The 16,933-nt window shown below is 38.2% G+C and overlaps 1 protein-coding gene across 1 annotated transcript in view; it reads right to left on the bottom strand.

Moving 5' to 3' along the window:
* DMXL2 (Dmx like 2) overlaps positions 1 to 16,933 on the bottom strand; it is a gene marked incomplete in the record, with an annotated part of 190,092 nt that overhangs the window by 53,329 nt on the left and 119,830 nt on the right. Inside the window, 6 exon segments of the mRNA XM_027768392.1 lie at positions 1,350 to 1,614; positions 4,221 to 4,386; positions 4,851 to 4,948; positions 8,126 to 8,295; positions 14,011 to 14,121; positions 16,511 to 16,933. Coding sequence (XP_027624193.1) covers positions 1,350 to 1,614; positions 4,221 to 4,386; positions 4,851 to 4,948; positions 8,126 to 8,295; positions 14,011 to 14,121; positions 16,511 to 16,933 — 1,233 coding nt within the window.

The following is a 16,933-nucleotide window of genomic DNA, read 5'->3' as shown; positions in this document are numbered from 1 at the left end:
AGGGGCTGACTGGTGGTGGCATGATGGTTAAGGCACTGGACTCTCATATGGCCAACCACAGCTTGAGTCCCAGACCTGGCAGCTCGATTTCTCACTTTCCATCTCTCTCTCTCTTCCTCTCTCATCAAACTAAATAACTAAATAAATAAATAATTAAAACTAAGTAATAAAATAATTCTTTTTAAAAAAAGAAAGAGGTACCAACAGTTGGGGCAATGGCTATGTCGTTGGACTCCCATGTAGTCGACTGCAGTTTGAGTCCCGGACCGGTGGCTTAAACTCACACTGGGTGTGTGTGTGTGCGTGCCCAAGATCCCGAGAGGAGAATGGGGGAGAAGGGATTGTGGCGTGGCCATTCCCCCCGGGGGGTGATTTCTTGCTTTCAGTCTTTCTGTCTCTGTCTTTCTAGCAAGTGTACATGCTCTATTGCAAAAGAAAAAAAAAAAGAAAAACCTCTTAAAAAAAAAGAAAGAAAGAAAATAGTCATTGGATTACATGAAAAGAGCAGGAGAATGTAGGAATGTGGCAAGCATCCTGTATGCTTAATATATATGAAATTGGGGCCAGGTAGTAGAGCAGTTGGCAATGCAACTGGGCCCACATAGATGAGATCCTGGGGTCACATTCTGGGACCTCCTGGGGGTGCAAGGAGAGTGTGCCTTTGACTTTCAGAATCATAGTTCAGCTGGGCAGGTGGGAAAAAGATGGACTGCAGCACTAAGACCTCGTGGGGGATCCCTATCTCACTCTCTCTCGTATGAGAGAAAGAAACAAGTTTTTTTTCCCTAAAATTTTGCCATATGGTACGTGTGCTTGCCAAAGAGAGACAAAGAGAGAAGAAAAGTAAGAAATAACCCCACCCAGGGGGATGGTCACATTGCAAACCCTTCTCCATTCTCTTCTCAAGATTTGGGGCATGCGTACAAACATGCCCCGTGTGTTTTTCAAGCTGCCAGGTCTGGGACTCGAGCAGTGCAGTTGGCCATGAGGGACCCAGTGCCTTAACCAACTCGCTACCTGCTGGCCCAAAAACATTTGTAAAAAAAAAAAAAAAAAAAAACTTAAAAATAGACTAAATGAATAGTAGTATGATAATCCTATCTTATATGTCTCAATATATAACTGTGAGAGTTAACATGTCTCTAGTCTTCTTAGTACTACTCAAAATGCAGTAAAATGCTACATTCAATTACAGTGAATGGCTTATGTTTTAGCCACACAAGAAATTCTGACAGACCTCTTAAGATAAAAAGCAAACCTGATACATATATTTTTTGAATCTAAGGAACATTAGTTCAGAAATTGTCTTCCTTTGTAATAAAACAACAGAAATGTACAAAGCGTCCTACCTTGATGTTCGTCTTCCTCCTTTGGCGTTTGTTCTAATAATGTGTCCAAGGCTCGGGCGTAATCTTTCATTACCCAGTAGGCCAGACTACGCAGGAAAGGATCAGAATGTAATCTTCTGCAGTCAAATCCTGAGCCATCCTTTTGGCAACCCAAAATCTTCTGATTCAAGATAGATATGTAAGTGGATGAAGTCTCAAATTCAGATTCATATAAGCGGGCAATAACCATGGCTAGCTGAATATCTTCCATTTTTTCAAGACATACCTACAGATTTAAATATTAAGAAATCCTTATCTTATTTAACAATAATTATTTCATATCTCTAAGATATGAAATAGCTCACTGATAGCCTAAAATTATATACAATTTATATCTCATGGTCGGAGAAGAGACCCAGAAGTTGAGACAGTAAATCGTAGTTCAACAATTGTTTGATTGGAGATTAAGGAAGAATAAGAAGAGAAAAAGACTAGAACTTAGTGACTACCTAAACCTTCTTTGTAGCCTAGAAAGATAAATAGGCATGTTAGTACCATCTCATACTTAAGACAATTTAAATGAATAACATTCATTTTTAAATTAAATACCATTTATCATGACTGAAATTATATATCAGTTCCACTTGATTGCCAAATGTATATCTTTTTTATTTTTAGAGAGAGATTTTTGCTATAGAGTGCGTGCACTTGCCAGAGAGACAGAGAGATAGAAAGCAAGAAATCACCCCCAAGAGGAGATGGCCACACTGCAATCACTTCTCCTCCATTCTCCTCTTGGGATTTTGGGCATGCACACACATGTGCCCAGGGTGAGTTCTGAGCTGCTGAGTCTGAGATTTGAACCACCATCAACCATGTGGGAATCCAGCAATGTAACCATTACACCAGCTGCTGGTCCCACCAAATATATTATTATAAAAACATAGTTATTACTGTTAAAGGACCTTCCATTATGTAAATAAAGCCACAAAATCTATTCTTACTCTCTGGGAGCTTACATTTGAAGGTAACTATAAATCTTGACCATTTGAGGCCATTCATGCAATGTAAGCATTTCTTTGTCAAACATCACTTTACTTCTTCACTTGAATACATTCTAAGTTAAACTTCCCTTTTCAAAATTATAAGTATTTGTTACTTTTTAAAGGAAGTTGAGGGACCGGCAGGTGGCATGGTGGTTAAGGATGCTGAACTCCCACATGGCCGACCTCAGTTCAACTCCTGGACCTGGCAGCTTGCTTTCTTTCTCTCTGTCCCTTTCTGGTCAAACTAGAATAAATAAAGTTAAATAAAAATAACTCTTAAAAGGAAAATCATATGACTGAGATAACTGTGAAAACATGACTAATTCTAAAGTATTTTCACATTGTCAGACATTTCTATTATGTATTCCAGTAGTTCCCCTTACCCATAGTTTCACTTTCTATAGTTTCAGTTACCAGCAGTCACTGCATTCCAAAAATATTATATGGAAAACTCTAGATATAAACAATTCTGAAGTTTTGAACCATAGGCTACCTGAGTAGTCTGATGAAGTCTCACACTGCCCCACCCCGGACACGAATCAGCCCTTTGTCCAGCAGAGCCATGCTACATACGCCACCTGCCCTTTAGTCACTTAGCCATCTTGGTTCCCATGTGGAGAAAACAGTGTATGGAGAGCTTGGTACTGCCCGCGGTTTAGGTATCCCCTGGAGTAGTAGAATGTATCCTCTGCAGGTAAGGGGGGACTACGACATTTCCAACTTTACTTTCCCTTCAGCTTTTTGGGTTGTTCACAGGGACAGTAAGTAATGAAGAAGTCAATATCACAAATAAAAAGAAACATTTGCAATTACTCCCTCCCATTACTAGCTATCAAGATTATATATCAAAAAATGCAAAGTTTTACCTCTTCAAATTCATTTTCCAGTATCTATGTCAATTACAACTACATTACAAATCAACATAAACTGCTATTTCAGTCCCTGGACTATGAATTTAATTTAGAATAATAACTTAAAGTACAGTCATCCCTCAATATCCATAAGTGACTGGTTCCAGGACCTTCCCCACCCCCAACAGACAGTAAAATGAGCAGATGTTCAAGTCTCTTAGATAAATGATGTACTATTTGCATAGTATAAAATGACATAGTATATAACCTATGCCCTTTTCCTATATACTTAAATCATCTCTGGCTTATGATGTCTACAATGTAAATGCTATGTAAATAGTTGTTATACTATATTGGGTTTTTTTAAAGAATAATTAAACTTTATTTATTTACTTATTGATTTTAATTTGACCAGAGAGGGACAGAGTGAGAGAGTGAGAGAGTGAGAGAGAGAGAGGGAAAGTGAGAAAGCAAACCACCAGGCCCGAGACTTGAACTATGATCAGCCAGGTGGGAGTCCAGCACCCTTAAGCACCACACCACCTGCTGGCCCCTATACTATACTGTTTTTCAATCTGTACTATTTTTCTACTGTATTGCTATTTGTTGTTTGGTTTTTACCCAAAATATTTCAATCTGAGGTTGGCTGAATCTGCAAACATAAAGCCTCTGGATACGGAGGGCTGGCTGTACCTGCGGGGTAAGGAGAACGTGCCCTGTGTACTTTAAGGAGTGCAGAACCACAAGGTGGCCACGACGAAGGTATTAGAAACCATGTTTGGCCATTTTTTCATACATTTCATATATTAACTTGAAATACGTCACATATAAAATTCCGTTTCTCCCTTAAACTTGTTTGTCATTTTGTTATTGCAATGACACTATTTTAAGTTTAGCAACGCTTTTAGTTACTTTCTATCTTTACAAACAAATGACAAAAAGTTATGATCTCCTCTATGAACTTTTCAGATTCATAGCATGTTTCCCTATTTTACCTCGATGGCATCTTTCAATGAACCAGCTAACAAGAAAAAGGCAGCAGATTGTTCAAAGCGTTGTTTTCCAAGCAAAGAAAATGCGTTTTTCAAAGCAGCTTTACGCCACCTATCTTCATTAAAGTTGTGGCTGAAAAAGGTTGTCATTTTTTCATCATGCTGTGACCTGGGGACCAGAGCACAAAACATTAGCGGTTAGACCAAAGGTAAAGTAGTTTTAATCTTTTACAGACTGTGAGAATATCGAAAATAAAAACTCAAACACCAAACTAAACAAAGAACGATGACTTTTGTGATATCAAAAGTGATATCAAGCATCCCATTACTTCTAACAAGGAAAGCTAATAATGCCTTATGCATACACAAATAGGCATTTTTACTTTTTACTTTCCAAAGGGCTTTTATCAATGTTTTTATTTATTTATTTATTTTTACAAAATCTCACTCTTAAGGTTAATTAGAACAGATTTTTTTAACCCATTTTTCTATACATAAAGAAACCAAGGCACGAAGAAGTAAGTTGATTTGAACAAGCTCAGACACGTAATTATTTTCAAAAGTGTTAAGATTCTGCTCCTCAGTACACACTCCTTAGTCCATTAAATCATGTGAGGTGCGGAGGCAGCTTACCTAAACAGACCCCACACTACTGCTTTCTTCTTCATTGAAAGGTAGAACAGCGCAGCATCTAAGGCATCATTATTCCTTTGAAAAGAAGCTTTGGCAACCTGAATGGTAAATAAAACCTTGTTTTGAGTTATCTGTCGAAAGAATTACAACCACTCAGCCAACAATAAATGTGTATCTGCTAATTCTATGGATGACAGAAACTATGGAATCTTCAGCAGCTTGTGATACAAGCTGCTAGAAATGGCCATTTCTGTGCCAGTAATTAGGCCATTATTATTATTATTATTATTATTATTCTCATGTGACAGATAAGGCAGTTCAGACCTATAGTGGTTAAACGAATTGTGTAAGGTCAGAGTAAATATGTAAATATGTCATACACAGCTCAGGTAGTAATAAAGGAATAGTGGAAACAGTAAAGAAGAAACAAAAGTTATTAAGCCAGTATTACTGTATATAATGACATTGTTTTGAAAACAGTAGCATACAGACCACATGTTATTTCCCAATGAGATATCCCCTGCAAGTCATTAAGTTGAGAGGCATAACAATAAAAAAAGTGGGTGTTTTATTAGCTCACACTGACCAATGGCACGTGGGGAGGTGCTGAGGAATGGGAGAAGGGGAAAGACATCTAAAATTGCATCACAAAAAAGCTTGCCTCTCGATATTCTTTTATTTCTCTTCCCCATTTTAGTATTTCCTCTGCCCTCTATTATTTTTACAAATTGCTTCATTATGTTCAATAATTTATAGATGAATTTTATTCATATTTAGCTAAGGATTTACAACATATATTTATAGGCAATATATATGTACGTGTGTGTGTGTGTATATATATATATATCCCTTTAATTTTAAGAAATACTTGTGGAAATAAGTCTTTTATGTGTAGTCAGAAATATTAAATTATAGTAACAAAAAACACTGACAAGAAAGAAACCTATTTGTGGGAACCAGCAGTTAGCATAATGGCTATGTCGCTGGACTCCCACGTAGTCAACCGCGGTTCGCATCCTGGACCCGGTGGCTTAGAACTCACGCCGGGCACGTGTGCGTGCATGCCCAAGATCCCGAGAGGAGAATGGAGGAGAAGGGATTGCGCCATGACCATCCCCCCTGGGGGGTGATTTCTCGCTTTCTGTCTCTATGTCTCTCTCTGTCTGGCTGGCGAGCGCACGCGCCCTATAGCGAAAAAACCTCTCCAAAAAAAAAGAAAGAAAGAAACCTATTTGTGAGATACATATAAAACATTTCAGATAAAAAGGTAAGTATTCATTTTCACCATTTTAAGATATAACTACTTAATAGACACTGTATTTTTACATGACATAATAATTAAATTTTGCTATGACACAAAAACTATACTTCTTAGATGATGTGGAATGAATTCCTTCTCATATTTATGCATATTTTAAGAATATAAATTTGGGGCCAGCAAGTGGCATGGTGGTTAAGGCGCTGGACTCCCACATGGCCAATGACAGTTCGAGTCCCAAAGCCAGCAGCAGCTTAAGACTTATGCCAGGTGCATGTGCATCCATGCCCAAAATCTTAGGAGGTGAATGGAAGGTAAGGGACTGCGGCATGGCCATCCCCCCATGGGGGAGGGGGTGTGTGATTTCTCACTTTCTCTCTCAGTCTTTCTCTCTCTCCAGCGAGTACATGCACCCTATAGCAAAAATCCCTAAAATAAATAAATAAATAAAAATTTGTAAAGCCCTCTTAGAAGTGATTTGGTAATTAATTCTAAGCTTTATGGGGTGAAAATCAATCTCCCTTATTTCCCATTTAATCATCATTGATGAACAGTGTTTTGATCCATGGAAACTATTCAGTAATAAACTGTTGAATGAATACTGACTGAATGATTAGGTAAATATTGTGAACTTAAAAAAAAAAAAAAAAAAAGAAACAGAAATGCTTCTGATCTTGTTGGGTGCCAAACAGGTAGAGTGAAAAGGACACATCTATCTCATACTTCAAACTGTGATCCTAGAACCATGAACACTAGAATCACGGGATATGATTAACACGAAGAGGCCCTACCAACAACCTAACAAATTAAAATCTCTGGGAGTGGGGGAGACGCATTTTAAGTAAATTTGCAAGGTAAAACTTCTGATACTTAAATTTCAAAGCTATTATTGAAGGGGAATAACACAGAGAAGGCACTCTGCATCTCTGGATAAAAATAATTTATGCTTTACAAATATAGTACCACTGACTGTCCTCCAGAGAATTTCAATGGGTTCTGAAAAGTACATAATGAATGAGAATTCCACTTCCTAGACCTAATACAGTAAAAAAGGGCACAGACTAAATCTAACCCCTGTAAGTGATGAGAGTTGGGGCTGATTACCTAGCCTCTCTGAGTCTCAGCTCCATCATGTTTAAGATGCTGAAATGATTTCATGAGGCTGATGAGAAAATTATGTGAAATGACTTATGAAATGCAATGACAAATCTGGAATATAAGAGGTGCTCGGTAAAGATTAACTTCTGAAACACTGAAAGAACTTTCAATCTTCACTCACAAATAAAATCTAAAATAATTTCTAAAAGAAATACCAAGCAACTGATTCCAAAAGTCTATTTTTAAGAAATTTTTAGCAGGGGACCAGCAGGTAGCATAGTGGTTAAGGCACTGGACTGACATGGCTGCTCACAGTTCGAGTCCCAGACCTTATGGCTTGAAAAATCATGCTGGGCGCGTGTGCGTGCATGCCCCAAATCCCAGAAGGAGAATGGAGAAGGAACTGTGGCATGGCCTTCCCCTCAGGGGATGACTTCTCACTTTTTCTTGCTCTGTCTCTGGCAAGCATACACACATCTATCACTAAAACCTTAAAAAAAACAAAATTACAGCATGTTCACTTGCTGCCACAGACATGTTCGGAAAAATAAAAACAAAAGAAAACTAAAAATTTTTTAATGAATGATAATTTTCTGTATGCAAAGGAAAAGTTTGTTACTTTACATTTCAATTTTTGTGTTTTAATAAAGTGGGACATACTTCAATTAATAATAAAGAATGTTGCTATTCCATGGATACATTATAAACTCAGTATATACAGCAAAAGACAATTGCTATTTTACTGCACTGATATTTTATAAGGTCAAGTGTTTTGACTTCCAGAAAAATTTATTTTAAAACATTTTCAAGATCTCAAGATGTACAAACTAAGTCCCCACTATAGGTTTTCTGGGGGAAAGTAATCTTTTTTTCCATTACAAAAAAAAACTTTTTTTCCTAAATCCAATAAAGTAGTTACCTTTTCAATGCATCTTCGAAGCGTATTAATATTCCTCACCCACCAGCCTATTCCCATAGCTCGTAACTCAGACCACTGGGGGTCCCCCCTCTGAATTGCTGGAATCATATTAATGAGTTCTTCCTCAGCCTCAGAATGAAAAGCCCAAGCAAAATGGCATGTAGACACACCTAAATTGAGAATACAAAGTAAACGCATTAGAACTATACCAAAAAGAACAAAAATAATCTTTCACATTGTTAGATAGTCTTTCACTCTGGGAAGAATTTTCAAATAAAAAGAAAGTATGGAAGGAAATCTGTCATCATTTTGGATTTTACACTATAAGCTTCTAAATTCAAGATCAATGATAGGACACACAAAGTCCAAATTCCTAACGTTTTCCCAAATATATTATGTCATCAGAAAACCATGACATTGGGGACCAGCAGTTAGCATAATGGCTATGTCGCTGGACTCCCTTGTAGTTGACTGTGGTTCGAGTCCCGGACCTGGTGGCTTAAGCTCACACCGGGCGCATGTGCGTGCGTGCCCATGATCCCAAGAGGAGAATGAAGGAGAAGGGGGTATGGAGTGGCCATGCCCACTGGGGTGTGTGTGTGTGTGATTTCTCGCTTTCCATCTCTCTGTCTCTGTCTTGTCAGCGAGTGCACGCACTTTGTAGCAAAAACCTCTCCAAAAAAAGAAAAAAGAAAACCATGACATATTTTTCCATGATAAAATGCACCATGACTTTTCCAACAACTGCGTATTTGTTTTTTTTCCTCCACAAAAATAGACAAAAACTTAATCACTGGAAAGGAAGGTATTTGCATATTGAGCCATTAACATGTATATACAAACATGTGTACACCATATACAACATATCAACACAGAGTGGTGATAAAAAATGAGAATGCTGGGACCAGCAAATAGCGTAATGATTATGTTGCTGGACTCCCAAGTCAAACTTGCCAAAGTGAAAACTTCAGTTAAGTCAAAGCATTTAGCCCATGTGCTTGTTGTTTCACAGTGCCACTTGCTTAGCGACATCTTTTAATGCTGAATACTGAAAACTGCCCCATAGTTCCCTCTGAGTAGGAAACTATATATCATTTCAAGATCTACAACTCCTGAGAATTCCAGGGATGAGCCATGGTCACAAGGCACTATTTCTAAAGCCATGGTAAAAGTGGCTTAGAGCTACCTAACACTGATGCTATGTGGCAAATCTTCCACCTGCCAGCATGCGACAATGCAGTAAGAAGGCCCGTGCCAGATAGAGGCCCATCAACCTTGGATCGTCCAGCCTCCAGAACTGTAAAAACGTAAATCTCTGTTCTTTATAAATTAGCCAGTCTCTGGTACTCAGTTATGGCAACACAAATGGACTAAGACAAGTAACACCATCAGACACATGAGTATGAATGGATTTATCAATAGCTTGACTACTGAAAACACTCTACTCAGAGCAGGTGACGCACAAACAAGAGGGAAGTGAGCCACACAGAGTGGTGATAAAAAATGGGAATGCTGGGACCAGCAAATAGCGTAATGATTATGTTGCTGGACTCCCAAGTAGTTAACTGTGGTTCAAGTCCTAGATACAGAGGCTTAAACTCACACTGGGTGCATCTGTGTGTGTGTCTAAGATTCCAAAAGGAGAATGAAGAAGGGATTGTGGCATGGCCATTCCCCTTGGGGGATGATTTCTCACTTTTTGTCTCTGTCTTTCTGGCAAGGGAACACGCCCTATAGCAAAAATCTCTCTTTAAAAAAAAAGAAAATGGGAATGTGAGCCAGCAGATGGCATAGTGGTTACATATGTGGACTCCCATATGGCTAACAACAGTTTGAGTCCTGGACTGGGTAGCTTGAAACTCACACTGAACACATCTGTTCATGCCCAAGAAATCAAGAGAAAAATGGAGGAGAGGGGATTGTGGCATGGCCATCCCCCCAGGAGATGATTTCTCACTTTCTCTCTCATTCTCCTTGTCTCTCTCTCTCTCCAGTGTGTGCACGTACCTTAAGGCAAAAACCTCTTTTAAAAAATTAAGAAAGCAGGGACCAGCAGTTAGCGTAATGGCTATGTCGCTGGACTCCCACATAGTCGACCGCGGTTCGAGCCCCAGACCCGGTGGCTTAAACTCACGCCGGGCAAGAAGGAATGGTCTGTGGCCAGCAGGCAGTTGGTGGTTGGGATGCTGGACTCTTACATGGCCAGCTATGGTTTGGGTCCCAGATCTGGCAGCTTGCTTTCTCACTTTCCTTCTCTCTCTGGTGCATGTATGTACCCTGTTGCAGGTTAAAAAAAAAAAAAAAGAAAAATAAATTAAGAAAATGGGAATGCTGGAAAGAATGCAGAAGAGCCTTGGGAAGAAGTCAGACTAGACCGAGCAACCATCTACTGGGTCAATGGAGAAGTCATGCCATATTCTTCTGCTTTTCTATGCAGAAATGTGTCATGACTTTTCCAACGACCCAATACATGAACTCATTTTGGAAACAAAGAAATGTTTGAGATCAATGAAAGTTACCTTACTACACAGGCCTCTCAACACTGTCAGGCCATCAATATGACTACACAAAAGTTTTTTCACTATCAACTACTATATAGATTTCGCATGTAGTTTAAACGTTTACTAGTAATTACTGCTTATAATAATTCCTTCAGAAAATACAAAAGGAAAAACTATTAGGAGCATTTTGAATAAAAACCCTAAATCTTTTAAATTTCCCATTGCAAACATTTATATAAACTGTGTTTGAATAGTATCATAAAATTAATGAGTTTTGACTGCCACTAAAAATTTAGGGAAAAAAATGGACAAAACTTAGTAACATAATTTGTAGTTTTTCAGAATCTAAAAAGCAGATTAATTTCTCACAATTTAAATCTTTTCTCTGACTTAAAGAATTATGGGGCCAGCAGGTGGCTTGGTAGTTAGGTACTGAATTCCTACATAGCTGAGTGCAGTCTGAGTTCCAGACCTGGTAGCTTGCTTCTTAGTTTCCCTCTCTCTCTGTCTCTCTCTGGTAAGTGTGTGTACCTTATAGAAAAATAATAACAATAATAGTAATAATAAATATTGGGTCATCAGAAAAGTCATGACACACTTTTGCATGGAAAAATACATTACAACTTTTCCAACAACTCAATAAAATTAAATAATTCTTTAAAAAAAAGAATTAGTACATCAACTAAACTATATCCTTCTTTAGAAACTACTATCACATAGCGTTTCAAAACACATACGCTTGCTGGTATAAGAGAACAATATAGAACATTTCCTTCACTCTTAAATTTAAAATGTAGTATTATTGAGAAGGAACAAAAATGTACTCAGGCATGTCAGAAAAACTGGGTTTAGAAAGTAAGATTAAAAGTAATTCCAAATGTAAGTGGAAACCTACTAGACCTGAAAAATTCATTAGGAAAAAAAAAAGTCTAGGGGCACCAATGGGCACTTGCTTTTATGGACCTACCCATGATGGGCTGTTCTTTGTACCTTCTCTCAGCTCTCAGCCTCTCCGTGTACTGGCTACTTAACTGTTTCCCCAAAAACTGTTCTCAAGACCATTACCTACAACACCAGTCACGTCTCATCTCCAATTTTTTAATTGTTATCCAAGAGAAAATGGAATTTGACAAAGCTTTCAAATTCTAAAGTGTGTGGATCTCCCTAGGCACTGTACACCACAGTCCTTAACTGATTCAGCACCATCTGACTATTATTTCAAACAAAAATGTAAAAGAAAATTATTGTTAAACCTGTTCAAAGAACACAGGTTGTTTAAAATTGCTTAAATGCTGGTGACGGGTTGAGTTTTGGCATCATCAAACACTGCTTGTGGGAAATGTAAATGAGCAGTCTTTCTGAAAGGCATTTTTTAATATGTATCAAGAGTTTCAAATTTTCATTAGCCTTTGACTCAGTAGTTCCACTGCTAAAAAACTAACAGGAGGAAATAATTTAAAAATACATGAATATTCATAGGCAAGGTTATAAGAAGGTTATAAGGCCATTCATCACAATGAAAATTCAAGTAGAAAAACACTTAGCAAAATGTAAATGTTTCAATAATAAATGTTTGAGTAGATAAGGCCAGCTGCAGTAACAGCAGAAACAGACCACTCCATGGTGTGGAGGCGTATAAGGTCTCAGGGCTACGTCCCAACAGCTCCCTGTGCATGTGGGGCATGGACAAATGCCCATGGTGCTAGCTGCCTGTGACTGGGGGTGAATTGCAGCCTAAAGACCTTTTTGTGTACCTGTCTATCTGTCTGTCCTCTTCTCATAAAAGAAAGAAACTTTAAGAAAGGATTGGGCAGATTCAATATAGTTCAGACATACGCAGAATATTAGACATCTTTTTTTTTAAGAAAGACTTGGTATATGGCACATGTGCTTGTCAGAGAGACAGACACAAAGTGAGAAATCACCCCCCCCCAAGAGGGAATGGCCACGTGTCAATCTCTCTCCTCCACCCTCCCTTTGAGATTTAGGGCATGCATGCACATGTGCCCGGCATGAGTTTCAAACCACCATGTCCGGGACTCGAACTGCAGTCAAACAACAGTGCTGGGAGTCCAGCGCCGTAACCATTACATCTGCTGGTCCCTAGACATCTATTTAAAATTATGTCTTCAAGGAAATTTATAAGATAAAGAGTAATTGTCATGAGTACTAATAAGAGTCTATCAAACCTGTATATGAGGAACTATAATCCAAATGCATATTTTAGGGGTCTGTGTACAGAATGCTGGCTTCTAAAGGAATATGGCTTAATAAAATAAGAACAGGTATGGGACCAGCAGATGGCATAATGGTTATGTTGCTGGACTCTGATGTAGTCAAACGTGGTTTGAATCCTGGACCCAGAGGCTTAAACTCACGCCAGGCACATGTGCGTGCATGCCCAAGACCCTGAGAGAAAAGTGGAGGAGAAGGGATTGCGGCGTGGCCACCCTGCTCCTGGGTGGGGGGGTGATTTCTCACTTTCTGTCTCTCAGTCTCTCTCTGTTTTCTGGCGAGCGCATGCGCCCTATAGCAAAAACCTCTCCAACAACAAAAAAGAACAGGAATGAGATTCTAACTTTAACTCTGTGAAAAATAGTCCTATATCCTGGCCAGGTCACTTTAAATCCCAGTCTGACTTTTTAGATCTGTAGGTAAGGTTGATATAAATCCTCCATGTGTGCACATATTCTAGAAGTATGCGAATCCACTGGATCAATGGAGCAGATCTTCCTGAAACATTAACTTTACTCGATGGCAAATAACATGGAATATAATGCCTATATTAAAATAAATACAAATAATGGCCAGCAGGTGGCGTAGTGGCTAAGATGACTGGACCCCCATAGGCTGACTGCGGTTTGAGTCCCAAACCTGGCAGCCTACTTTCTCACTTTCTCTCTCTCTCTGTCTGTCTCTGGTCAAAAATAATAATACTGTTATTTTTATTACCTTTAAAAATAATGATAAAATAAAATAATGATAATAAATAAAAATTTTAAAATAAATAAATAAATACAAATAACATGTAGAGTAAAATTTATAAAATTTTGAAAGAAAAGATATCAAACAAAGAAATTCAGGACCACTTTGTAGGAAACCACTTTGGGTTACAACTTCAGATATACCACGTGTACTTCCTAAGCTACTACACTACAACTTCAGTGAGTAAAGTCTCGGAAACTGAACTGGATGAGCGAAAGTCACAGAACAGAGCCAAAGGATACATAAAAAACAGTGGGTAGACACTGTGTGACAGCCAGAGCTCAAGGCTAGCGACAAGTATACACGGATGATTTACCTAGGGCTCCCGCAGGGACATGAAAACACCTACCACTTCCACACTTAAAATAAGTGCAAAGGTTCAAACCATGAGTGGAATACCTTGATGAAGCAGCTGTACTCGGTACAGAGGAGGCAGTGACGTCAAAAGGCACGTGTGCAAGCGCATGGCTAGCAAGTACCTCAAGCCGCATTCGTCTAACGTGTCTCTCCCTGCAATTTAAGTAGGAGAGAAGGTTATGAAAGAGGAATGTGATGGGCTAAACACCAATAAAAAGCTTCAAGATAAACATCAATGTTGGTAATATAATACAAATAAGAATAACACTTACATTTACTCATAATAAATTAAAGAAATCTTGAAATCCAATAAAAAATATATTAACTGTACTAAGTAAGGTATAACTTTTAATAGTATTTCCTACATAAATGCAGAGGCGATTCAAGGTCAGGAATTACAAAACTAACGTGAAGCCATTTGTTATATACTTAAAGAAGTGATATTTCCTACACTACTTTAACTGAAACAAGTTATTACCAGTGATGTGTAGTTTGATTCTCTAGTTAATGTTACAAAGTCAGACTGACTCTTAACCTTGATCACATGAGTTTACTTACACAAACTTGATTCCACTTAGTTGAAATTTTAACAAAAGTACTTAAGTGTGCAAGTTTAATCAAAACCATAACCACTGCTGGATAAAAACAGTGCAAAGTATTGACAACACCTAGTCTAATACGTGGACACAGCAAACACTGAAAGAGTGTTAGAATCAAATATTTTCCAGAGAAAACTAATTTTTTTAGATTGCCAAAAATTCAAGTTCCAGCTCTGCTTCCCCCTACCCATATACATGAAACCGTTTATTATTCAACAAGTTAAGCATGTGCTACATTTGAGGTACAGTTTAGGCAGAGTGATTTGGCAGCAAATAAGGCCGAGTCCTAGTTCCGTGGAGTTTACATTTTAGGAGGCAGGGAGAAACAATGAACAAATAGTGTGTGGAAGTTATTGCTATGGAGGAAAGTAAAGCTGAATTGAAGATAGCTCAGTCCAGGAGTAAGAGGGTTCTTGCTGTGTTAGGTGGTGTGGCCAGGGGAAAACTCCAATAAGATGCCCATCAGCAGAAAACTGAGAGGAGAAGGGAGTGCACCAGGCACAAATCTGGCAGATGAGCACTCTTAAGTCTGAGGAAACGCCAAGCAGGCAGGAGGCAGCCAGTGATGAGAGCAGTAACCACAGAAGTGATGAGAAATGACTGGAGCATGGATTTAACAGAATGGGCAGCATCTACCAACGGACTGGACACGGGTGTGAAAGGAGGCAGAGCCACGAATGCCTGGAAGTTGCCTCGCCTGGACAAATGGAATATTTGTTTATTTAGAATCTACTTACAAGATGAGTAACTCATTTAATCCCTGACCTTCGGTTTCCCACTCGTGCAACGGAGACATCAATTCTATCTCATGCACATCTACTCTGACCAGGATCAGCCATTTTGCCTGGCCAATGACACAGTTTGAATCAGAAAGTTTAAACTACTTTTCACAGGTTATGACTTACCTGGTTTTTTCTATGTCTTATAGTAAAACCTCTAATATATGAGGATACAAAAAGGGAAAATCTTGCTCTAAAGCATACAGCCTCATAGCGGCTTTGGGTGTGTGTGTTGTGTTTTCTTAACTAACATATTTAGAAAATATGTCATAGGCAAAACCCTATATATTCGAAGGGTATAAACCTGTAAGAGATATTGTCTAGTTGGTTTTAATGAACAGTCTTTCCCCCCAATTCTGGAAATCTTATGAAGCAGAGTACAGGCTTAGAGGCAATAATTAATCCATTTAATGCCTATGTGATCTTAGATGAATCACTTTATTTCATAAGCATCAATGTCTTCATCTGCAAAATGAAATATAATAAGTTACCTACTAGAAGGTTGTTGTTTAAACAACCTAAAATAACTGGCACATAATAATTCTTCATTCTGCCACAATATCCACTGATAAATCAATGAAAGATTGGTCATTTTTAGCTTCCTTTGCTAATGCCATTATTTATAATCAAGACAATTACCTTATGCTATCCACATAAAATGGACTCTTGTTACAGAACGAATTAAGTGAGACAGGCTACATTAAATGTCTGAAAACCTTTTGGAAAAAACGATGTAACTGTAAAAAGTTATTCATGTCTAAAAATAAGATAAACCAGCTAAAGCCTTGAGGTTCCTATAAACCTCAGGATTCCATAGTAAAATTAGACAAAAGGGCCATTATGATTATTCAAAGAAAAGAAAAATCAAATCAATCTGAATCAATCTGAAAAAAACAAGATGCTATACATTAAAGATTATACAAAGATCTCAGTGTAGAAAACTCAAGTGGAAGTCATAAAGTTATATGTGCCTGCCTCCAATATCTTTGCTTTGACAACTAAGCATATTATACAATAATTCTCTATTACTGTAGATAATTGATAAGGGAGGTCTTTCCCCTGCAAGATTTGAAAGAAAGAAAATTCAAAATATGAGCCATTATAGAGATAATACAAATACTTCTACTAATGATAACTTTATACATTTTTAGGGAGAATACTTACCTGAGTAACTCTTATCTCTGTTTTCATCAAGCTCAGTGCTTGTGGTAGCCACTGTATCGGCCAAAGCTACAAGGAACATTTGCTCCAAACGGGTGAGGCCTGGTAGGCTTGAGTGCATGAGATGACTTGAAAGTACCCTTGCATGTTCCTGGCCAAAGTAAGCTGGGCCATACTGAGAAAGATTTATTACTTTCGATTTGTTTTCTCGTTTTTCTGGCTCTAAATCGATATCATCTGTTGTTATATCCTGGATTTGGAAGAGCTCCGAATATTGATCCTCTGGTTGACTTTCTGCAAGATCGTCGTAGCTCTGTGGGATTTTTGCACTTTCTTCTGAAACTCTGTAGGATGTATCTTGATCTGCAGCAAGCAATGCATATAGCGGAAGTGGAGGAATAGAATCTATCTCTGTGTAATCTCGAG

This window comes from Tupaia chinensis, unplaced genomic scaffold (genome assembly GCF_000334495.1).
Source record: "Tupaia chinensis unplaced genomic scaffold, TupChi_1.0 Scaffold146140_1, whole genome shotgun sequence".
NCBI lineage: Eukaryota > Metazoa > Chordata > Mammalia > Scandentia > Tupaiidae > Tupaia > Tupaia belangeri.
The sequence above is the reverse complement of the archived record's forward strand: the minus strand, read 5'-3'. Positions and strand labels throughout refer to the sequence as shown.